Source organism: Cervus canadensis, chromosome 21 (genome assembly GCF_019320065.1).
Source record: "Cervus canadensis isolate Bull #8, Minnesota chromosome 21, ASM1932006v1, whole genome shotgun sequence".
Taxonomy (NCBI): domain Eukaryota; kingdom Metazoa; phylum Chordata; class Mammalia; order Artiodactyla; family Cervidae; genus Cervus; species Cervus canadensis.
Genome location: NC_057406.1, coordinates 20,193,563 through 20,218,959, shown reverse-complemented (window position 1 = coordinate 20,218,959; position 25,397 = coordinate 20,193,563). Strand labels below are relative to the sequence as shown.

The 25,397-nt window shown below is 36.7% G+C and overlaps 1 protein-coding gene across 1 annotated transcript; it reads left to right on the top strand.

Annotated features, from left to right (window-relative positions):
* The first annotated feature begins 3,068 nt into the window (after positions 1-3,068).
* LOC122423136 (C-type lectin domain family 7 member A-like) lies at positions 3,069-23,643 on the top strand. The gene is made up of 8 exons (XM_043439913.1): positions 3,069-3,095; positions 4,285-4,417; positions 6,773-6,865; positions 7,744-7,827; positions 11,071-11,178; positions 12,345-12,496; positions 15,852-15,958; positions 22,534-23,643. Exons 1-8 carry the CDS (start codon positions 3,069-3,071, stop codon positions 22,655-22,657), a joined length of 828 nt encoding a protein of 275 aa, XP_043295848.1. The 3' UTR covers positions 22,658-23,643.
* The last annotated feature ends 1,754 nt before the right edge of the window (positions 23,644-25,397 follow it).

Genomic DNA, 25,397 nt, shown 5'->3' with positions numbered 1-25,397 from the left:
TATCCTTTACAATCTCCTGGATTTTGCTTGAACTCATGCCCACTGAGTCAGTGATGCCATCCATCCATCTCATCCTTTGTTACCCCCTTCTCCACCTGCTCTTAATCTTTCCCACCATTAGGATCTTTTCTAATGAGTTGGCTCTTTGCATCAGGTGACCAAAGTATTGGTGCTTCAGCTTCAGCATTAGTCTTCCAATGAATATTCAAGGTTGATTTCCTTTAGGATTGACTGGTTTGACCTCCTTGTTGTCATTGGTGACTTGCTCCAAATTTTTAGAAATCCAGATGTTATCAGCTGGGGCTTCCCTGGTGGCTCAGATGATAAAGAATCTGCCTGCAATGTGAGAGACCTGGATTTGATCCCTGGGTTGGGAAGATCCCCTGGAGAAGGAAATGGCAACCCACTCCAGTATCCTTGCTTGGTAAATTCCATGGACAGAGGAACCTGGTGGGCTACAGTCCATGGGGTTTATTATTAGACAATAATAACCATAAAGTCAGTACAACTTTTAAATCAGTGAAGACAACACATTAATGTAAATATATGTCAATTTTTTGAGTCAATTTTCCAAATTGTTCTTTTTAAAAAATTTTATTTTTTACTGGAGTAAAGTCGATTTACAGTGTTGTGTTTCAGGCATGCAGTTGAATGATTCAGCTATGCATATGCACGTATCCATTCTCTTACAAATTCTTTTCCCATTTAGGATTCTACAGACTATTGAGCAGTGTAAAAGTGAAAGAGGAGAGTGAAAAAGTTGGCTTAAAGCTCAACATTCAGAAAACTAAGATCATGGCATCTGGTCCCATCACTTCATGGTAAATAGATGGGGAAACAATGGAAACAGTGGCAGAGTTTATTTTGGGGGGCTCTAAAATCACTGCAGATGAAATCACTGCGTCCATGAAATTAAAAGACACTTACTCCTTGGAAGGAAAGTTATGGCCAACTTAGACAGTATATTAAAAAGCATTTAATATGATTTTTTTTAACATTACTTTGCCAACAAAGGTCTGTCTAGTCAAGGCTATGGTTTTTCCAGTAGTTATGTATGGATGTGAGAGTTGGACTATAAAGAAAGCTGAGCACCAAATAACTGATGTTTTTGAACTGTGGTGTTAGAGAAGACTCTTGAGAGTCCCTTGGACTGCAAGGAGATCCAACCAGTCCATCCTAAAGGAGATCAATCCTGAGTATTCATTGGATGGACTGATATTGAAGCTCAAACTCCAATACTTTGACCACCTGATTCAAAGAGCTGACTCATTGGAAAAGACCCTGAGGCTGGGAAAGGTTTAAGGCAGGAGGAGAAGGTTGGATGGCATCACTGACTCAATGGACATGAGTTTGAGTAAACTCTGGGAGTTGGTGATGGACAGGGAGGCTTGGCATGCTGCGGTTCATGGGGTCACAAAGAGTCAGACATGACTGAGTGACTGAACTAAACTGAAGTTGTGCTGTACAGTTGGTCCTTTATGTATTTGAAATATACATATTTCAAATGATCAGTGTGCTCATTAAAAATTTTTTTTCTTATTGTGATTGAAGTCAGATAATATAATACATACTATTTTAACAATATTTAAGTGTACAGTTCAGTGGCACTAAGTATATTTATATTGTCGTGCAACTCTCCATTATCCATCTCCCGGATTTTCACTTTACTAAAGTGAAACTGTCCCCACTGAAAGCTAACTTTCCATTCCCCATCCCCATCCCTTATCCTCCATCCCTGGCATCAACTAGTGTATCAGTACTTTCTGACTGTATGAATTTGTCTATTCTAGATACCTTGTGTAAGTGGAATCAAACAATATTTGTCTGTACCTAATGTAAATTGGCTTCCCTGGTGGCTCAGTCATTTAAGCATCTGTCTGCAATGCGGGAGACCTGGGTTCAGTCCCTGGGTTGTGAAGATCCCCTGTAGGAGCGAATGATGACATACTCTAGTATCCTGGCCTGGAGAGTTCCATGGACAGAGGAGCCTGGCAGGTTACAGTCCATGGGGTTGCAAAGAGTCAGACATGACTGAGCGATTTTCACTTTCATAGTATATTGGAATGCATTTTTAAGGCTAACTGAATATTTGTCCTACAAGCAGATTGTACCTTTTTTTTTTTTTTTTTTTTTTAGATTGTACCTTTTTATTTACCCCTTCATGCTATAGACAATACATTGTGTGTATGTTAATCTTAAACTCCCACTCTATCATCTTCTTCTGTTCTCCCCCCGGTAACCATAAATTCTTTCTCTAAGTCTGTGAGTCTGTTTTTGCTTTGTAAATAAGTTCATTTGTACCATTTTTTTTTTTTTTAAGATCTCACATACAAGTGTACAAATGAACCTATTTCCGGGGCAGGAATAGAGACACAGATGTAGAGAATGGGCGTGTTGACACAGTGGGAGAAGGAGAGGGTGGGGAGAATTAGGAGATTAGAATTGACATATATACACTATCATGTAAGACAGCTAGAGGGAACCTGCTCTAAAGCACAGGTTGCTCAGCTCGGTGCTCTGTAATAATCAAGATGGGTGGGGGTGGGGTGGGCTGGGAGGAAGGTCCAAGAGGAGGGAACATATATACACATATAGCTGATTTGATTCGGTGTACAGAAGAAACTTAACACAATATTGTAAAGCAATTATATTGCAATAAAAATGTTATTAAATACCTAGTAGATTCCTTAAGCCTCCCAACAGACTACACTTGTGTGGAAGGTATTCCCAATGCTGCTGAAGGGGATGAGGCTTCCAAAGTTAGCTGCCCCACTCACCGTTGCTACAGAGAAAGTCCTAAGTGTGAACTGCAGTCAGCTCTTACCACCCACACCACTGGATGACATCACTGCACTGAGAGCATAGAAATCACATGTATTCTCCCCTAGAATACATGTTCAAAATCTATTTACTGTCTTAATTATACTTTACCAATAAGAATGCTATTTAGTCACAAGACAAATAGTTATCAAATGCATTTCTATTCAATGACACATTTTAGGATTGGAGAATTTGACATAGAAGGTGTAAATTGAGATGTACTGCAGCCAAGTAGAGTAATTACATCCATGAGCCTCGAAGTTCATGGCATACAAGTATGTCTAAAAACTAAGCTTTGCCTTTATGAGAAAGTCCTCATGCATGGAGAATTTCTAGAACGCTTTCCTTGTTGTCTTTATTTATGTCAGAACCCTCCTCCCCAAAAGCAACCCATTAGATCCTAGCAAAGAAAAATAAGTCAAAGACAAACCTACAAGGAAAAAAGGTAGAAATTTTCGAATGTGCTACCATTATTTAGAGGAGAGAAGACAGTTTTGCTTTGGAGGCGATGGGGGAAGGAAACATAAACCATGGAAAAGTGCTTTTGAAAGGACTTCAAACCATGTAGCTGACATAGAAGTGGGTTTTGGTTCTTACTATACATTTCTAAGAAGAATTTTAAAGCATCAGACATAGGGGTCCTTTGATGCACAGATCAATGTGGTTGATAAAAAAAAACAAAACACTTTTGTTCCTGTCTAACACATACTTTAGGGTTAAATGGGCATTGAACTACTCATTAAATTAAACAAATAATGATTTATAAATACATGCTCTGACAATTTTGGCTATAACTAACGCAGATGATTTTTCACTTTGATGCCTTAAAAGGGCTACATTCAAAACCACTCAACATTTTGAGCCTGTCCCTTTGTTTCTGTCTTGATTTTTATTTGTTATTTAAACAGAAAATCTGCTTCTTTAGACAATTTAAAGAGAAGACAAGAAATAACTAGAAATCTATTGGCCAGCCCAATTGCATGTATTTATATTACTGTAATCTGTCAAGCAATGTGGTTATCAAGTTGTTTGTTAAGGATATAAGTTGCTTATGCACATTTTGACTTTTACTTATTGTTACAGTTTTTATATCATATATATATATATAACAATTAGGTATTTACCTTCATTCTTTAAAAAGAAAAAGGTATGAATCAAGTCAGGTAGAACATGGATATTTTCCTTTTTGTTGTTATTAATATAACCTTTATTTTGTTGTTAACCATTTTCTAATCTCATGAGATCCTGAGATGACCATTTTATTTCAGATTTATGGTAACTGCTAAAGTTCAGATTTGAATTGATCTACAAATGTCCTCAAAACTTGGGGTCTTAGTTCTTTGTGACTCTTGTCTGACAGAGTGTGGAGTAAATGAGATCCTGCCACCAGTGGAAACTTTCTGTGTGGGAATACTGAATGCCGTTTGATCATTGGCTATCTTTTTCTGACATGGTCTCTCTAAGGCCAGTCATACATTTCTACAAGGACCTCCTATTCTCAAAGCAGAAGTGAAAGGCCAGCAGAGCGAGCTCATCCTAGCTGTGTTCCTGACCAAGCTTGTCCTCCTGTTGGTGAAATCTCAAGGCACAAACACAGGTACTGTCAGGCACTGTGGGTGTGCCTTTACTGTCAGGCTGTTGGACAAAGAAGGATAAAGCAGGTAAAGGAGAATTTGATAGTGGGAGATGATGTAGACAGTTACAAGGGTTTTGTATCATTGCAAGAAAGAATTTACTTTGGGGTCCATGTTAATTAATATCTAATGTTAACCCTGTTTGGCCCTATGGGTCAAAATATTTAACACACAGAATATGAGTTTTAAATATACTCAAATGTTTTGAGGAATATTTAACTCTTTTTAAGGTAATATAAATTTGTGTTTTTTGTTATGTTAATATGTAATAGAAAGTAATAGAAATGCAATTAGATGTTAAATGCAATAGAATGTTACATTTATGTAACAGTTAATGTTAACATTAACTGTTACATAAATGTAATGTTAAATGTAATAGAAATGTAATAGATTTAATTGAAGTTAATGTAATAGAAAGTTAAGTGTAATAGAAAAGTTAAATGTAATAGAAAAAGTTCAAGTGTTTGGATAATATGATTTTTTTCCATTAAAATATACCCAGGTTTATAAAACAAATGTATTTTCTTGTTATTTGGGTAGAGTTATTCAATTATAAAATAGCTAAATAAAAATCAGTGAGCTAGGAAAATATGTCCTTGAAGAAGGATTTACTTTGTAATTAGGCACTGTGATAGAAAGAATATTTATTGAAAAACAATTGGTAGTATATTCATACATCTTATCATCATTTGAGAATTGTTCAAATCAAGTTTCCTCAAATTATAAAGAAATTAAAAGGTGAAATACTATGATATTAATATTTTAAGAACTGAGAATAAGATCTGTTTAGGAAGACCAGTTATCTGGTTCTTTCTACTGAGTTACCAAAAACATTAGTTTTTGAAAAATGTTTTTCCTCTTTAGTCATTATTTATGTATATTTCTAGGGAGGAGATATCATTATGTATTTTTTGTGGAAGTGTTTATATAAGTGTAGGCAAAGGATCATATTTTTGGAATAATACAAACTATTGATATAGTACACATATTTGAACTAAATATATATTACATATAAAATATATACTTTAATATGTACATATATATTTGTTCATTTGAACTAAATACTTTTGTTTACAACAAACTGTGAAAGAATCTTAAAGAGATGAGAATATCAGATCACCTTACCTGCCTCCTGAGAAACCTGTACACAGGTCAAGAAGCAACAATTAGAACTGGATATGGAACAATGGACAGATTCCAAATTGGGGAAGGAGTACATCAAGGCTGTATATTGTCACCCTGCTTATTTAACTTCTATGCAGAGTACATCATGTGAAATGCTGGGCTGGATGAAGCACAAGCTGGAGTCAAGACTTTGGGGAAAAATCTCAATAACCTCAGATATGCAGATGACACCATCCTTATGGCAGAAAGGAAAGAAGAACTAAGGAGCCTCTTGATGAAGGTGAAAAACGAGTGTGAAGCAGCTGGTTTAAAACTCAACATTCAAAAAATGAAGATCATGGCAAATAGATGGGGAAACAATGGAAATAATGACAGACTTTCTTTCTTTTTTTTTGTGTGTGCAGATTTTCTTTTCTTGGGCTCCAAAATCACTGCAGCCCTGAAATTAAAAGATGCTTGCTCCTAGACAGCATATTAAAAAGCAGAGACATTACTTTGCTGACAAATGTCCTTCTAGTCAAAGCTACGTTTTTTCCAGTAGTCATGTATGGATGTGAGAGTTTGGACCATAAAGAAAGCTGAGTGCTGAAGAATTGATGCTTTTGAACTGTGATTTAGAATGACAAGTTATGCCTCAGTTGTTTGATGTTACTTCCTAAAATGCCTTTTCTTGAATCCCACAATTTCTGCCTTTTTCTCAGACTGAGAAGATTGTCAAATTTGAGTGTGTGTGTCTGTCCTAAAGGGGGATTACTCTATTCAGTTTCAGACTATGGTTGCCATTTGGGCATGATACAGGCTCTAAGTGACCAAATACAAATTTGCAAGAGAAGCTATAATTCTAGATATTTATGTGAGAATGAAATATACCATTTCCTAAATTGTTGCAATGAATTCAATTATTTTTTAACAGTAAAAGCTTAACATAACATGCCCATGAACTGTAATGGCCTGTTAATTAATCATGTAGAGACTCTGTTGTAAGTCATCACAAAGAGAAATTTTAAAAGTATTTTTTTTTTGTTAATTTAGGATCAGTAGTTACTTGGCATCACTTATTTCTGATTATCATGCTGATCATTCATTTAGCTCTTTCTATTATTTCATGATAAATGTTGCCATTTTTCAATGCCATTAAAATGCCTTATTCAATGCTGCAAAGGATTCTTGTGATCTTTGCCTTCCGCCCTCAGAAATGAGCCAGGAGAAAGTGATATACGTGGAGCCAAAATTCCTGTATTCAGAGAAAAAGGAGGACAAAAGATATCAGAGTCACAAAAGGAAAGGTAAAGTTTCTTTTTCATTTGTTTTCTTGTTTTCTGAAAATATTATGATGTTAAATAAGAAAAAATGAAATCATAATTGTGTCCACATATATTTTATATTACATGCCTGGTTCTTTATATACTGAGGTGTGTATACAATCTAAGTTGCTTCAGTCATGCCTGACTCTTTGAGACCCTATGGACTGTTGCCTGACAGGCTCCTCTGTCCACGGGATTCTCCAAGCAAGAATCCTGAAATGGGTTGCCATGCCCTCCTCCAGGGGATCTTTCCTACCCAGGGATTGAACCCTCATCTCCTGCAGCTCCTGAATTGCAGGTAGATTGTTTACCACTGAGCCACCAGGGAAACCCTTATATGCTGCTGTTCAGTCATTCAGTCATGTCTGATTCTTTGTGACTCCATGGTCTGCAGCATGCCAGGCTTCCCTGTCCTCTGTCTCCCTGAGTTTTTCCATGTCCATTGAGTCGGTGATGCCATGCAACCATCTCATCCTCTGTTGTCCCCTTCTCCTGCCTTCAATTTTTCCCAGCATTAGGGTCTTTTTCTATGAGTCAGCTCATCTCATCAGGTAGCCAAAGTATTGGAGCTTCAGCTTCAGCATCATTCCTTCCAATGAATATTCAGGGTTGATTTTCTTTAGAATTGATAAATTTGATCTCCTTGAATTCCAAGGGACTCTCAACAGTTTTTTCCAGCCCCTATATACTGAGGGATATATTTAAACATAATAATAATGAGGTTTGTGGTCACAGTAATTATAGATATTAATTTTAAACTCCAGAACAAATTTCCATTTTGTTCTAATTCTGTGTGTTTTTTTAATGCTTTGAGCTTAATATATTCATATATGGATATTTTGCTTTTTGATTTTGTACAGAATCTCCATGGCATATCATTGCAATAATCCTGGGAATTGTATGTTTGTTTCTCCTACTGGCAATCACAGTCTTAGGATATATGTGTGAGTACCATACACGCACATTTCTTATGAGTGAAAAGAGTCAGGATGAAAAATGAGATACTATAACTAATGAACCTTTGTTGATATAAAGTTGTATAGAAATCATTAGTGATCGTCGATGGTGTTGATGATAATATTGATAATGATGATTTTATTATTTTGCTCTCACTGAGTGTTTATGCCACACAAAATAGTGTGATAAGTGTAATAGCACAAAAATCTTGCTGATTATATGGTATGGTTTACATACACAGTGGAAATTATTTTTCAAGTAGGATGAGGTTTTCCATATGGCCAGAGAGTTGGGAAAATATTTATTTGAATATTACATTCATTATTATATACGTTAAGCATACCGTTATATACTTAAAGATAATAATGTTTAAATTACAAAGGAAAATAAATGATTTATTTTCTAAATGATTAAATGTTATCAATTTTACATAGTTCATATAAATTTTCAAAAATTCTTATACAATACTTGTTTCCAACATCTTTTTCCTCATGATTATTAATTCTTTGTTTCACTCATTCAACAATCAATTTTGAGGATCTCTTATGGATTAGGAACTATGTATGGCATCAAAGATACAGAAATTAAAGAAAAAGTCATTTTTTAATGAGCTCAGTTTAAAGGAAAATATTTTTAAAAAAATGAACCAGTGTTTAAAATAAAATATTATTAGTATAAGGATGATGGCATGAAGATATCAGATGAATGGCATATAGCATGCTGAGGTCAAGAAAGCTCTCCTGTAGGATTTAATAATTGATAAGATGCAAAGGGAAGGTAAGAAATAATTAGGAGGCTGAGGGTAGAGAAGGCTCATTCAGGTAAAGAATAACATGAAAAACGGACAGATGTACATGCTGGAAACATTCAGGTTTTGGACCAAAATAAAGTGGCTAGAAATAAGTTTGGCTAGGTATGTAACTTCATGGAAATCTTTTGTACCATGTTGTGTGCATGCATGCTAAGTCGCTTCAGTCATGTCAGACTCTTTGTGACCCTATTGACTGTAACCTGCCAGGATCCTCTGTCCATGGGATTCTCCAGGAAAGAATACTGGAATGGGTTGCTGCACCATCCTCCAGGGGATCTTTCTGACCCAGAAATCAAACCCACATCTCTTATATCTTCTGCATTGCAGGCAGATTCTTTACCCACTGAGCCACCTGGGAAGCCCTTGTACCATGTTAAGAAAATTCAAATTTGCCCTAAAAACAAAGGAAACAATTGAAGTATTTAACATTAAGGAAAAACATGACTCATATTACATGAGCAGATCTGGATTCTGGAAAGTCCAGTCAAGGTAGACTGGAAAGGTCAAATAGGGGATGATATCCAGATGAGAAATGAAATGTTGCCTGCCCTGTCAGTAAACAAAGGATGTCACAATCATCAGTGATTGTAGCCAGCAGGGATGGTAAACTGGTGAGCCCTGAGGGAACTCAGGAAGCAAAAGAATACCTGTGATTTAGCAGCCATCAAACTGCAGCCACTCCCTACTATGAGCCCCGAAGACACCAGTATATGAAAACACAGCATACTGGCCCCAGATAGCTGAGATGCATATCAAAGGAGTGATTTCTGTGAGCCCACATTCTTGTATATGCCTGTACAAAGAAAAACGCTGAATTTCTTAACGTGAAATATCTAGTTTCCTTTATTGTTTAGATAACAATAATCTTTTGAAGTTTAGACTACCTGCCTTTCGTTGCCAAACTCCTATATAACCTATCCCTCCCTTCCACCCTCACCTCTTCAGAGCAGTTCTCTCAGAGTTACTTGAGGTACTTCCTTCCCAGGGTTGAAGTCCAAAAAACTCCCACTGAATAAAACATAACTCTCAACTTTTAAGTTGTGAATGCATATTTTTTAAGTTGACACAGACTATGGGTGAGAGTTTCAGACTTGTTTAGTGGGAAGCACAAATTTTTTTCTGCAATAGATTGATGGATACCTGTGTATTTATAAAAAGGGAAGCAAGAAAGTGAGGGGAACTTCGGCTTGATGGTGATTGTTTCTATGTGAAATATTGACAGCAAATGAAGCCACCTTCTGAGAGAGAGTCAGGAGAAGTCGTAGATAATTTAGGAAAAGACTAAATAGCTATTGGATTAGGAAAAGAATGTGACTCAATAAACACATTGTGTAGTATTGAAGGGCATAATGATGATGAGAACCACAAATGTCGATCAGCACTAATCTGTATCTGAACAGTTTTGCGACCTTTTTGTCACTGGACTTTCAGAAGTTTGTGTGAAGGCAATGTGATGAGTGATACATGTTTATCAGAGTTGGCTCTTTTCAGATGTGCCTAAAGACTATTTTGCAAGCTTGTCGGATGTCCTGCCCAAATTAGTTCTCTACTGTGTGGCCTTAGATAGACAAAAAGGAAAGGGAGGTGGCTGTCTATTAATCACAAGAAACGGCAGTACTTAGAAACTAGAGGTCTTGATGTGTCTTTTAAATTTAGACCCAAAATATAAACATTGGAATGGATTAATGAATCGGAACAACAGAGATATTTATTGTAACTGAGGACACTAAGATACTGTGCAATTAATGTTACTAGAGCTTTTTTTACAAGTAGACATTGTATTTGGCTGAATGGTGATGAGTGTTAGCATAGTTTGAAATAAAGATTCTCGATTGTGTAACAGTTTCTCCAGTGTTTTGGAAAAATGTTCCTACACTTAAAGGACCATACACTTCATGCTTTTACATTTTTTATGCATGAAGTTTTGGAAACGATGGCTGTTTCTCTCAGAGATTTTTAATTCTTTTTTTTCACATTAGGAGTAGCACTCTGAGTTCTTTTCCCACAGGTGTTCAATGAATCCATTATAAACTTGTGCTAAAAAAAGCCAAATCCTTTATGTTACCCCGGAATGAAAATGTTAAATGCTAAATCAAATAGTGAATACTAAATTTCACAAATTTTGAGATCTTTTTCTGAAGAGTAGATGACATAAAAACCCTTTATTTCCAGTTTATATTCTCTGTTTTATAAATGTTGATTACTGTTTTACATACTTAAAAATAAGTATATAAGTTATGGCTATATATAAAAATAAATTTTATGCTTTGACACTTTAAAATATTTTAATGTTACATTTTCTCTGATCATACTTTCATTTAGTCAACATTGTTTATTTTGTAATTCAGAATTAAATGACTCTAATAAAATGATCTATTAAAGCCATTCATTATCTTAATTTTACAATATGGAAATGAAGATTTTGAGACAAATTCTAAGTGCAATACACAAGATATGAAAGACACAAATGAAAGAAATGCTTCTGTACCAGGAGCTGAGGATCACTCAGTTTTACCACCTAGCACAGGTAAGTACTAAATATTTAGGCTGATAGCTGACAGATTTTTTCATGGAATTATCCCCTCCTGTGCCCTTTCAGTGTTGTTGGTCACGCACTAAGTTGTTTCTTACTCTTTGTGACCCTATGTACTGCAACACACCAGGCTTCCATTGTCTTTCACCATCTCCTGGAGCATGCTCAAATTCATGTCCATGAGTTGGTGATGCTATCTAACCATCTCATCCTTTGCCGCCCTCCTCTCATTTTGCCATCAATCTTTCCCAGCATCAGGGTCTTTTCCTATGAGTCAGCTCTTTGCATCAGGTGGCCAAAGTATTGGAGCTTCAGCTTCAGCATCAGTCCTTCCAATGATTATTCAGGGTTGATTTCCTTTAGGATTGACTGGTTTGATCTCCTTGCTGCCCAAGGGACTCTCAAGAGTCTTCTCCAGCACCATAATTCAAAGGCCCTTTCAGTATTGTAAAACTTTACACTTGACTTTGTCAGGACCTTTAATTATGCTCATTCTTTCTTATCAAATCAATTTTATCAATTATAGTTAATTGAACACAGACTTTCCAAAGTAAGAAGCTCCTATTAGACCTTTACATTGTTTTGATTATTTTGTGCTTGTGGATGAATTTTTGCCAATATAGATTCCTTGGAGTTAATGGTTATGTCATGCTCAGTCTCTCAGTCGTTGTCTGAGTCTATGTGACTCCTGGACTCCACCAGGCTCCCCTGTCCATGGGTTTCTCCAGGTGAGAATACTGGGTTGGGTAGCCATTCCTTTGTCCAGGGATCTTCCTGACCCAGGGACTGAACCTGGGTCTCCTGCATTGCAGGCAAATTCTTTACCGTCTGAGCCACAGGGAAGCCTGGAATTAATACTATTTGTTTATATTTACATTGAAGGATTTCTTTCTTCAGGGAGAACTACTCCACTTTTCTGTAGTCTATTTGTATTTAAGAAGTCAACATTTATCAGTATTAACAATGGCCTTGTCAGAGACAGTCCACAGTATTCTTACCTACAGAGTGTGGCAGGAGAGCTATTCCTAACATAACTTTGGGGATGCAGGAAAGTCATCTATTTTCTGTTCATTCAGTCTGAAGTAAGCAGTGAAGTACAGAAAAGTGCAGGTCTCTAAATGGTCTTGAAATTGTGGATGATGGTGGCTTTTATTTTCAAGTTGAAGGCTATGGTATATATCAAGGAAAATGGTCCTGCTATGGAAAAGACTGTTACTATTTTTCAAAAGAAGAGAAAACTTGGATGGAGAGTAAGCAGTCATGCCAAGACCTGGACTCTAGTCTCATTAAGATTGATGACCAAGAGGAGCAGGTATGTTTACTTAACTACATCTGAATAAGTGCTTTAGAAGTTCGTATGTCTTGTTAGGATAATTGTGTAAGCTTTTCCTCCAATGTTATTTCATCAGTTTGATTTGAAGCCCTGGTCCATATAGGTGCTGGAGAAGGCAATGGCACCCCACTTCAGTATTCTTGCCTGGAAAATCTCATGGATGGAGGAGCCTGGTGGGCTGCAGTCCATGGGGTAGCTACGAGTCAGACACGACTGAGCGACTTCACTTTCACTTTTCACTTTCATGCATTGGAGAAGGACATGGCAACCCACTCCAGTATTCTGGCCTGAAGAATCCCAGGGATGGGGGAGCCTGGCGGGCTGCCGTCTAGGGGGTTGCACAGAGTCGGACATGACTGAAGCGACTTAGCAGCAGCAGCCATTTAGGTACAGACTTACCTGCAGGGGAGGGCACAAAGGTGTAACAAGGACCTGGAAGAATTATTTGTTAAACCAAGAGAAATAGCTTTCCTGTGGATGTGGGTGCCATGGGATGAATGGCATCATGCCATGGTGCCACGCCATCTTTCAGTTATATGTGTTGCCTCTTCACATTTTAGTATACATCGGATTGCTCAGTATTTGGCAGCTAAGGGCTAATTCAGGGCAAATGAAAAACTGCCTTCAATGATATGAGCAGTTTAAGAGAGACAACATCTCACTGTATTGAGTTCTATTCTTCCAGCATCAGTGTTTGGGAGGGAACACATTTCTAGAGAAGGATGAGTTTTTCATTTTCATGATTATAGGAAATATAGAATGAAAATGAAAGTGAATGAAACTAGCTGGAATGATTCTTCAAAAATGAATTTTTGTCTTACTTATAATCCTGAGTGACAGCGGAAGCTTCTCTTTTCTCGAAGAGAAAATCTAGATCACATTTGCCAACACTTATAAGATTTGAGAATATAAAGCTAATCTAACAGATTATGTAGATTTCCTTCTAGTGATTCAATTCAAGCATTGAGTTTAATTGTTAATGTTTAGTCCTAGAAATGGTATTTCTATAAGTGTCTTATGAAGTACAGGGTAAAGCCCTATGTTTTCTTGTTTATGAAAGTTATATTATCATAATAATAATAATATGAATGAATCACTTTTTACTATCTATCTAAGTAGTGGGATATGAAATCAAAGAAATACAAATATCCAGATAGATTACAAGTTCCTTGATCAATTTAAACCTCAGTTGTGATTAGTTCCCAAGTGATGTAAGTTTTATTTTACCCCCAAGAGTTTCTTTTAATCCATATTTTTCTTGTAATTTCCAATTCTGCTCTCTTCAGCTTTATTCCTGCCATTGAAGTTTCTGGACTTAGAGCTTCAAAGAATCTGCTTATGCTGTTATCCCTGTATTTCCATGAGCTATTCTAGTTCCTTCGAAATTTCTGAAAAAATTTTGATGTTGTTTAGAGCAAAAGCCATGCTTCATACTCTATTACCTCTTTTGATAATTGCCTTGCTGCTAGTATTAAAAGCTGTGAACTATACACTCTGCAAACTCTGGGACAGACTTTGTCCTAGAACAGCATTATTCTCACACTAACATTTAAGATTTTCAGTCTTCTGCTGTGTTACAAAGCATAAGAATGTCATTATAACAGTGACTTAAATCCAATGATATTTGAAAAGAGAGACTGGCTTTTATACATTTATGTACCTAACAGCGAGCAAAAATATATAAATGAAAGAACTAATAGACATTTAATTTTAAAGCTTCTTCAAAGATCTAGAAATAATAAAAATATTTTTGACATGCCTCTACAGTACCCATACATTTTTCCTAGGCTTTAAAAATAAACTATTAAAATATTCCTCTTATACAATTTTATTATGGTGTAAAAATAATGACATGGGTATGTGTTTATGAGAGAGACAGACAGAGATGTTACTTTTAGGAAAGAGAATTTACTGCTTCACATTTGTGTTCATTCAAAAATAACTGATGTAAGTAAAATATACCAATTGGAATAATGATTACAAATAATTAACAATATTTTATGTTAAAGATGTTTCAGACACTGCCTGCATTATTTCAGTACACAAAATCTCCGTAAGAGATAATATGATTCCCATTTTATAGACAAGGAGAATGCTTAAGAAAATTTATTTTCTTAAGTTGACATGCAAGTAAATGGGATGACCTATTTTAAAACTTGTAGGTAAGTTTCTTCATTTTCACTCCTGCATAATATTCTGTAGTGCAGATATACTTTATTCATAGCCTAGATGATGGGAATTTGAGTCATTTCCAGTTTTTGTTGCTATGAATGTTCCTTCATTAAACATTCTTAAACACATCTCTGCAAGATTTTTCCCTCTGCCCCATGTTTTATCACACATCACCCTAGGATTGGAAGCACTAGGTATGTAAAAGTTCAACTTCATATAATATTTCCAAATTATTTTTCAATATAATTTTAGCAAAAGTTTTTGTTTGTTTAATTTTGGCTTCTTGTGGGATCTTAGTTCCCTGATCAGGGATTGAAGCCAGGCCCCTTGCCATGGAAGAACAGGGTCCTAACCACTGGACTGCCAGGGAAGTCCCTGCTGCTGCTAAGTCACTACAGTCATGTCCGACTCTGTGCGACCCCATAGATGGCAGCCCACCAGGCTCCCCTGTCCCTGGGATTCTCCAGGCAAGAGCAGTGGAGTGGGTTGCCATTTCCTTCTCCAAGGGAAGTCCCTAGCAACAGTTTTAAATATACCTTTGCTCTCTACCTTTGAACAAGCTTGGTGTTGTTATTTTTATTTTTTCACAAAGTGAATAACTGTCAATATATCTTTGTACTTTTGATTTGCATCTCCCTAACAACTTGTGAGGTTGTCATATCTCCACATTTATTGCCCATTAACAAATGGGCAATATTTATTTGAAATATAGGTTCTTAACTTTTGCCTATTTTTCTTTTTGAGTAACTTTACTTTCTTATTGATTTATAGGGATATTTTATTTGTTCATCAAACTAAATACTACAGACATCTGCAGATTTCAGACTTGTCTTTTTGTATTCTTTAAAGTATCTTATGATGAAGAGAAGTACTAGGTTTAGAGCAGGCATGTTTACCTATGTAATCTATTATACATGGTGATTATTTTTTAAAGTCCATCATGTTCCTTATTTTATATATTTCATCCAGACATGAGGAATAGAGTGATTCATTCACAAGGCCTTTCCACTTTCATTTCTTTTCTTCACAATGGAGATATTAGTGCCTACTCTGTCATGGAGATATTTAAAAACAAATGTGCCCAGCATCTTATGAGAGTTCCCTGTAGTAAAATGTATTATTGATATTATGAATAATGCTAATGATTCTAATTTTCCCACAGGTCTTCATACAATCAAAAATAAAATACAGTCATTGGATTGGGTTAGAGAAAAGAGGGGTTCATCATCCCTGGAAGTGGCTGGATGGCACAAACGCTTCTAAGAATCTGTAAGATTTTATTTCATAGTCTCCCCACTCCCTTTCATTCTCAGTACCTGATTCATAAATTACAGGTCAAGAACAGGAAATGGTCCTTGGGAATTTAGGGAACATCTTTAATTCCAGTCATCTCACTTCTCAGATCGGCAACCAAGTGCATATCTCAGGCCCCAGATAATAAGATCCAAAAAGCATTGTATCTGCCTGCATTCTTTGGCAGTAGGAATGAATGATAACAAACCAAAAATGCCAAGTAATTTATATAGCATATTAGAGGATTGTAAATGCTATGATGTGATATGCGACCCAATACATTTTGTCATAAAGGTGCTATATAGGTACCTTCCTGTGATGGAGGTAAAAAGAAGAGAGTTCAAGCTTCTTTGTTAGCAACTGTAAGAATAATTGCCAGTAATTTTGATGGGGCATATCTGGAATTCAGTTTTAGATATATGGTGGATAAATATATTAAACATTTAATTGCCTGCAGGATGTCACATGAACATTTCAGTACACTATTATCAAGTTTAAATGTGAGGTCTATTCATGTCTCAGTGCAGAGATAGTATTAATACTATGAGGCTGGAAGTGAACATCAGGAAATCTAAGGTCTGGGCCCTTGGACACCCAAATGTTTAAGATTATAGAACTCAAAAACATTACTGAGAAAAGTGGTTAAAATATGATTAAGTCAATGAAGAGGGTAGGTTCATGGGGTACCTTAAAAAGAAGGGCTACTTCAATAAGCAGAATGTGAATGGCTGGTGACTTTTCACTGTTAATTTTGTTACTTGATATTAATACTTTCACTGAGATTCATGAACAGTTGGGGCAAAATTAAAATACATTTTCTTCTATATTTTGTAGCCTTGCCCTAAAATGTAAAATCCATGTTCCTTAATCTCATTGCTCAGTTTCACAGATTTTTAATGCTTTGTTTCATATGGAAGCATTAGGCTCAGTGGGGAAAAAAAGTACACTCACATTTTCTTTCTTTCTTTTCACTGAAGAACAGATAACATACTATATTATATTATTAGTTTCAGGTGTACAACATAGTGATTTGATGCTTGTTTACACCAAAAATTGATTATTATGATAAGATGAGTCCCCCCCACCCCCACCAAAGACTAGTAACCCTCTGTCACCACAGAAATTTATTGCAATATTACTGGCGATGTATTATATTCCCAGTGACTTACTCATTTTATAACTAGAAGTTTGTAACTTTTAACCCCGTTTATCTATTTTTCCCAGCTTCCCACTTCTCTTCCTTCTGCAACCACCAGTTGTTCCTCAGAATCTCTGGGTCTGACTATGTCTTACGGAGCCCAGTGGCACAATCCACTCTGGTCACTGGAGCCAGGTGCCCCGGGGTATCTCCCGTATGGGCAGCGTGTGTCCTCTTGTTGTGGTTGAACTGCAGTTGCTGTGGGTGTGCAGGTTGGTGGGTTTGGCCTACAGGGGGCCAAAGTATTGGTGCTTTAGCTTCAGCATCAGTCCTTCCAATGAATATTCAGGGTTAATTACCTGTAAGATTGACTTGTTTGGACTCCTTACAGTCCAAGGATTCTCAAGAGTCTTCTCCAGCACTACAATTTGAAAGCATCAATTCTTCAGAGCTCAGTCTTCCTTATGGACCAACTTTCACATGCTAACACGACTACTGGAAAAAACCAATAACTCTGACTATACGGACTTTTGTAAGCTAAGTGTTGTCTCTGTTTTTTAATATACTGTCTAGGTTTGTCATAGCCTTGCTTGTCATCAGTTCAGTTCAGTCACTCAGCCATGTCCAACTCTTTGTGAGCCCATCCACTGCAGCACACCAGGCCTCCCTGTCCATCACCAACTCCTGGAGTCCACCCAAACTCATGTCCATTGAGTTGGTGATGCCATCCAACCACCTCATCCTCTGTCGTCCCCTTCTCCTCCAGCCTTCAACCTTTCCCAGCATCAGGGTCTTTTCAAATGAGTCAGTTCTTCCCATCAGGTGGCCAAAGTATTGGAGGTTCAGATTCAGCATCAGTCCTTCCAATGAATATTCAGGACTGATTTTCATTAGGATGGACTGGTTGGATCTCCTTGCAAGGGACTCTCAAGAGTCTTCTCCGACACCACAGTTTAAAAGCATCAATTCTTCAGCACTCAGCCTTTTTATAGTCCAACTCTAACATCTATACATGACTACTGGAAAAACCATAGCTTTGACTAGACAGACCTTTGTTGGCAAGGTAATGTCTCTGCTTTTTAATATGCTGTCGAGTTTGGTCATAACTTTTCTTCCAAGGAGCAAGTGTCTTTTAATTTCAAGGATGCAATCGCCATCTGCAGTGATTTTGGAGCCTCCCAAAATAAACTATGTCTCTGTCCATTGTTTCCCCATCTATTTACCATGAAGTGATGGGACCGGATGCCATGATCTTAGTTTTCTGAATGTTGAGCTTTAAGCCCACTTTTTCACTCTCCTCTTTCACTTTCATCAAGAGGCTCTTTAGTTCTTCTTCACTTTCTGCCATAAAGGTGGTGTCATCTGCATATCTGAGATTATTGATAATTTTCCTGGCAATCTTGATTCCAGCTTGTTCTTCATCCAGTACAGTATTTCTCATTATGTACTCTGCATATAAGTTAAATAAGCAGGGTGATGATATATAGCCTTGACATACTCCTTTCCTGATTTGTAACCAGTCTATTGTTCCATGCCCAGTTCTAACTGTTGCTTTTTGACCTGCATACAGATTTCTCAGGAGGCAGGTCAGGTGGTCTGATATTCCCATCTCATTAAGAATTTTCCAGTTTGTTGTAATCCACACAGTCAAAGGCTTTGATGTAGTCAATAAAGCAGAAATAGATGTTTTTCTGGAACTCTCTCACTTTTTTGATGATCCAATGGATGTTGGCAATTTGATCTCTGGTTCCTCTGCCTTTTATAAATCCAGCTTGAACATCTGGAATTTCATGGTTCACATACTGTTGAAGCCTGGCTTTGGAGAATTCTGAGCATTACTTTGCTAGCGTGTGAAATGAGTGCAATTGTGTGGTAGTTTGAGCATTCTTTGGCATTGCCTTTCTTTGTGATTGGAATGAAAACTGACCTTTTCCAGTCCTGTGGCCACTGCTGAGTTTTCCACATTTGCTGGCATATTGAGTGCAGCACTTTTACAGAATCGTCTTCAAGGATTTGAAACAAGTCGACTGGACTTTGATCACCTCCACCAGCTTTTTTCATAGTGATGCTTCCTTAGGTCCACTTGACCTCACATTCCAGGATGTCTGGCTCTAGGTGAGTGATCACACCATCATGATTATCTGGGTCATGAAGATCTTTTTTTGTATAGTTTTTCTGTGTATTCTTGCAACCTCTTCTTAATATCTTCTGCTTCTGTTACTTGTCATAGCAAGCATCTTTTTTTTTTTCTCCATTTATTTTTATTAGTTGGAGGCTAATTACTTCACAACATTGCAGTGGGTTTTGTCATACATTGACATGAATCAGCCATGGAGTTACATGCATTCCCCATCCCGATCACCCCTCCCACCTCCCTCTCCACCCGATTCCTCTGGGTCTTCCCAGTGCACCAGGCCCGAGCACTTGTCTCATGCATCCCACCTGGGCTGGTGATCTAGCAAGCATCTTTTAACTACATAGCTGCAGTCACCATCTGCAGTGATTTTGGAGCCCAAGAAGATAAAATCTGTCACTGTTTCCACTTTTTTCTTTCTATTTACCATAAAGTGATGAGACTGGATGCCATGATCTTAGTATTTTTAATATTGAGTTTCAAGCCAGCTTTTTCACTCTCTTCTTTCACCCTCATCAAGAGGCTCCTGAGTTCCTCTTTACTTTCTGCCATTAGAATGGTATCACCTGCATTTCTGAGGTTATTGATATTTCTCCTGGCAATCTTGATTCTACCTTGTGATGCATCTAGCTTGGCATTTCACACGATATACTCTGTGTATAAGCTAATAAGCAGGGTGACAATATACAGCCTTGACATACTCCTTTCCCAATATTGAGCGAGTTCATTGTTCCATGCCCTGTTTTAGCTGTTGCTTCTTGACCTACATACAGGTTTCTCAGGAGGCAGGTAAAGGTGGTCTGGTACTCCCATCTTTTTAAGAATTTCCCAAAGTATGCTGTGACCCACACAGTCAAGGACTTTAGTGTAGCCAATGAAGCAGAACTAGATGCTTTTTAGGAATTCTCTTGCTTTCTCCAATATCCAATGAATGTTGGCAATTTGATCTCTGGTTCCTCAGCCTCTTTGAAACCCAGATTGTACATCTGGAAGTTCTTGGTTCATGTACTGATGAAACCTCACTTGAAGGATTTTGAGCATAACTTTACCAGCATGTGATATAAGTGCAATAATATGGTAGTTTGAGGTCTTCTCAGATGGCACTAGTGGTAAAGAACTTTCCTGTTATAGCAGAAGACATAAGATTCACATTTTCGATCCCTGGGTAGGGAAGATACCCTAGAGGAGGGCCAGTATTCTTGCCTGGAGAATCCCCATGAACAGAAGAGCCTGGCAGGCTGTGGTCCACAGGTTCACAAAGAGTTGAATATGACTGAAGTGACTTAGCAGGCAACAGGCAGTAGTTTGAGCATTCTTTGGCATTTCCTTCTTTGGGATTGGAATGAAAACTGACCTTTTCTTGAAGATATCTCTAGTCTTTTCCATTCTATTGTTTTCTTCATTTCTTTGCATTGTTCATTTAAGAAGACTTTTTTTTTTTTCTCTACTTGCTATTCTTTGGAACTCTGCATTTATTTGGGTATATTTCCATTTCACCCTTGCCTTTCACTTGTCTTCTTTCTTCAGATATTTGTAAAGCACCCTCAGACAACCACTTTGCCTTGTTGCGTTTCTTCTTCTTGGGGGTGGTTTTGGTCACTACCTCCTATACGGTGTTACTAATTTCCATTCATAGTTCTTCCGGCACTCTGTCTATCAGATCTAATCCCTTGAGTTTATTTGTCACCTCTACTGTATAATCATAAGAAATTTGATTTAGATCATACCTGAATGGCCTAGTGGTTTTCCCTACTTTCTCAAGTTAAGCCTGAATTTTACAATAAGGAGTTCATGATCTGAGCCCCAGTCAGCTCCAGGTCTTGTTTTTGCTGACTGTGTAGAGCCTCTCCTTCTTCAGCTGCAGAGAACATAATCAATCTAAATTCAGTATTGACCATCTGGTAATGTCCATGTGAAGAGTCTTCTCTTGGGTTGTTGGAAAAGTGTTTGCTATGACTAGCATGTTCTCTTGACAAAACTTTGCTAGCCTTTGCTCTTCTTCATTTTGTACTCCAAGGCAAAACTTGCCTGCTATTCAAGTATTCTTGCCTGAGTATCCCATGAGCCCTAAGAAAAAGGCAAAAAAGATATGACACCAGAAGATGAGACCCCAGGTCAGAAGGTGTCCATAATGCTACTGGGGAAGGGCATAGAGAAATTACTAATAGCTCCAGAAAGAATGAAGCAGCTAGGTCAAAGCAGAAACAATGCTCAGTTGTGGATGTGTCTGGTGGTGAAAGTAAAGTCTGATGCTGTATAGAACAATATTGCACAGGAATCTAGAATGTTAGGGCCATGAATCAAGGTAAATTGGATGTAGTCAAGCAGGAGATGTCAAGATAGAATAACGACATTGTAGGAATCAGTGAAATAACATGGACAGGTATAGGTGAATTTAATTTTTGTGTGTTAATTGCTTAGTCATCTCTGACTCTTTGCGACCCCATGGACTGTAGCCCACCAGGCTCCTCTCTCCATGGCAATTCTCCAGGCAAGAATACTGGAGTGGATTGCCACTTCCTTCTCCAGGGGATATTCCTGACCCAGGGAATCAAACCCATGTCTCCTGCATTGCAGGCAGATTCTTTACTATCTGAGCTATAGGAAAGTCCTGAATTTAATTTGGATGACCATTATATCTACTACTGTGGCCAAGAAATGAAGTAGCCATCATAGTCAACAAAAGAGTCCAGAAAGCAGTACTTGGGTGCAACCTCAAAAATGATAGAATGATCTCTTTTTGTTTCCAAGGTAAACCATTTAAAAGCACAATATTCTAAGTCTATGCCCCAACCACTGATGCCGAAGAAATTGAAGTTGACCAGTTCTGTAAAGACTTTCAAGACCTTCTAGAATTAACACCAAAAAAAGATGTCTATTTTATCATAGAGGATTAGAATGCAAAAGTAGGAAGCCCGAGTCATAGGAAACTAGGTCTATTTTTATATCTAATTTCAATGAACCATATAATAATTTTTTTATATTTAAACACTTCCCCAAGTTTTCAGAAGCCTCAGAAGAATTTTTCAAACTGACATATCTAGTTCATGTATATATCCTATTCTATACTATCCTTTCTACTTCTTCCTTATCTCTAATTGACCACTGGTGATATTTTCCTTAGTTTTAGACATAATGATACTTTATAATTTCACAGGTAAATATTCTGTTGCAAGATAAATATTCCATTGAAATAATTGCATCTATGTGTTTTAAATTTGTGATAATTAAATTTTGCTGAAGAATGACTTTCTAAAATAAATATATTCTCTGATGCAGGGATTTCCAGAATTCAAATGATGGACGATGTGGGTGCCTCAAGTCAATAAATATTATTCCTGAAGTTTGTACTAAGCTGTTTCCTTATATTTGTAAAAAAAAGTTTACTTGCCTTGATAATTAATTGAGTTACTGTGATCAATGTCTTAATACATTCATCCTTTAATAGTTATTAGGGAACAAACAAATTATTCACTAATATTACTCAACTATGTATGATTTAAAAAGGATTATGTTATCCCAAAATCTGTGAGGAAAGACAAATAAGTTTTATATATAGAAAATGACAAATCCAATTCTTGAAATTTTTTTAATTTCAAGAATCAGTAAGTCAGAGAACATGAAACAAATTCATTGAACTGAATAATGATTTTATATTTATTTTTCTTAATCATTTAATTGAATATATTTGAATAGATAATTAATACATTCAGATTGCTCAAACTATGAGATATGAAATAATGAGCAAAGTCTCTTTACTTATATTATTTCCTATTCACCTAGTTTTCTTGTTAGAGGCAAATACAAAACTAGTTTCCTGGATAACTATAAATAACGGTTCTATTTTTTATATTTTAATGTAAAAATTACCTTGCAGATTGTCCCATATTAGTACTTAAAGTGCTGTCTCATATTTTGTAAAAGATTGCAAGTATTGCACTGAATCCCTGGAGAAGGAAATGGCAATCCACTCCAGTACTCTTGCTTGGAAAATCCCATGGATGGAGGAATGTGGTAAGCTACAGTTCACAGGGCTGCAAAGAGTTGGATACAACTTCACTTTCACTTTTTCATTGCACTAAATGGATGCACCAAAATTTATTAAACCAGTTTATTTCAATGAGTATTTAGGTTTGCCCCAGAGTTTTGTAATTATAGAAAAACTTTGCATTAAAAACTACTTAATATATTAAGTGTTATTTGCTATATATCTTACCTATATGGGAAATATCCATGAATGTAATTTCTGTGTCAACAGATGTATATATTACATTTTAATTGATATTTATTGTTTAAATAGAGATTATACACCTATTATATCCAAATAGCAATGTTCAAGGGTGACACTCTCACATCTTTACCATAAAAGCATATTAACAATCTTTTTGATTTTGCCAATAAAATATTTACTGAAAAACCTTTTATTTTGTGTCAATTAAATTACAATTCTCTATTTTCTGAGCACTCTTGATGGCATTTATTTTATTTAAATTATTTGTTCACATCATTGTGGATTAATATCACAAACAATTCTGAGCAAAGAAAGCAGACACATAATAGTTCATCCTATAAAATTCCACTTATTTATATAGAGTTAAATGAGATAAATCAAAACTCTGATATTAGAAATTTAGGACAAAAATTGTACAGTGTGAACCTGCTCCCAGAAGGAATAGTAATTGATAATAAATATTAGTTACCATGATGAGGAATTATTCCTGGAGATAATGTAAAGGGGCATTTCTCAGTTGATGGTAATATTTTATTTAATAATCTGAGTGTGAGTTACAGGGGTGTTGTATTTACTTCTTGGAGATGGCATAACAAAGTGTCACAACTTAGGTGCCTTAAAACAACAAACATTTTTTTTTTTTATAGTTTTGTAGGCTAGCAGTTCAAAATAAATCAAGTGATGGCAGGACCAAGTTTTGTGAGACTCTGGTAAATCCTTCATTGCTTCTTCCTAGTTTCTGACATTTCTTGTCATTTCTTGGTTTGTCCCTGTGTCACTCTAGTCTTTGCCCTTGGTACCATGTAACCTTTTTCTTTTGTGTCACTGTACAAATACCACTCTCTTTATAAATAGCTCCAGCATATTTGATTAGGCCTTTCCTCTTTTTTTAATTTTAATTTTTTTGAGTTTTTTTAAAATTTACTTATTTTAAATGGAGGCTAATTACTTTATAATATTGTAGTGGCTTTGCCATACATTAACATGAATCAGCCATGGGTACGTGTGTTCCCCATCCTGAACCCCCCTCCCACCTCCCTTCCCATCCCATCCCTCTGGGTCATCCCAGTGCACCAGCCCTGAGCACCCTGTCTCATGCATCCAACCTGGACTGGCAATCTGTTTCATATATGATAATATACATGTTTCAATTCTAGTCTCTCAAATCATCCCACCCTCACCTTCTCTCACAGAGTCCAAAAGACTGTTCTATACGTCTGTGTCTCTTTTGCAGTCTCACATATAGGGTTATTGGTGCCATCTTTCTAAATTCCATATACATGCATTAGGATACTGTATTGGTGTTTTTCTTTCTAGCTTACTTCACTCTGTATAATAGGCTCCAGTTTCATCCACTTCATTAGAACTGATTCAAATGTTTTCTTTTTAATGCCTGAGTAATATTCCATTGTGTATATGTACCACAGCTTTCTTATACATTCATCTGCTGATGGACATCTAGGTTGCTTCCATGTCCTAGCTATTATAAACAGTGCTGCAATGAACATTGGGGTACATGTGTCTCTTTCAATTCTGGTATCCTTGGTGTGTATGCCCAGCAGTGAGATTGCTGGGTCATATGGCAGTTCTATTTCCAGTTTTTTAAGGAATCTCCTCACTGTTCTCCATAACGGCTGTACTAGTTTGCATTCCCACCAACAGTGTAGAGGGTTCCCTTTTCTCCACACCCTCTCCAGCGTTTATTGTTTGTAGACTTTTGGATAGCAGCCATTCTGACCAGCATGAAATGGTACCTCACTGTGGTTTTGCTTTGCATTTCTCTGATAATGAGTGATGTTGAGCATCTTTTCATGTGTTGTGTTAGCCATCTGTATGTCTTCTTTGGAGAAATGTCTGTTTAGTTCTTTGGCCCATTTTTTGATTGGGTCATTTATTTTTCTGGAATTGAGCT

Bases quoted from the DNA above. Each gene is read 5' to 3' on its own strand.
- LOC122423136 (XM_043439913.1), top strand. From the start codon at position 3,069: ATGAGCCTCGAAGTTCATGGCATACAA. The intron at 3,096-4,284 runs GTATGTCTAAAA...GGTCTCTCTAAG, and splicing joins TCGAAGTTCATGGCATACAA to GCCAGTCATACATTTCTACA. The intron at 12,497-15,851 runs GTATGTTTACTT...ATTTTCCCACAG, and splicing joins TTGATGACCAAGAGGAGCAG to GTCTTCATACAATCAAAAAT.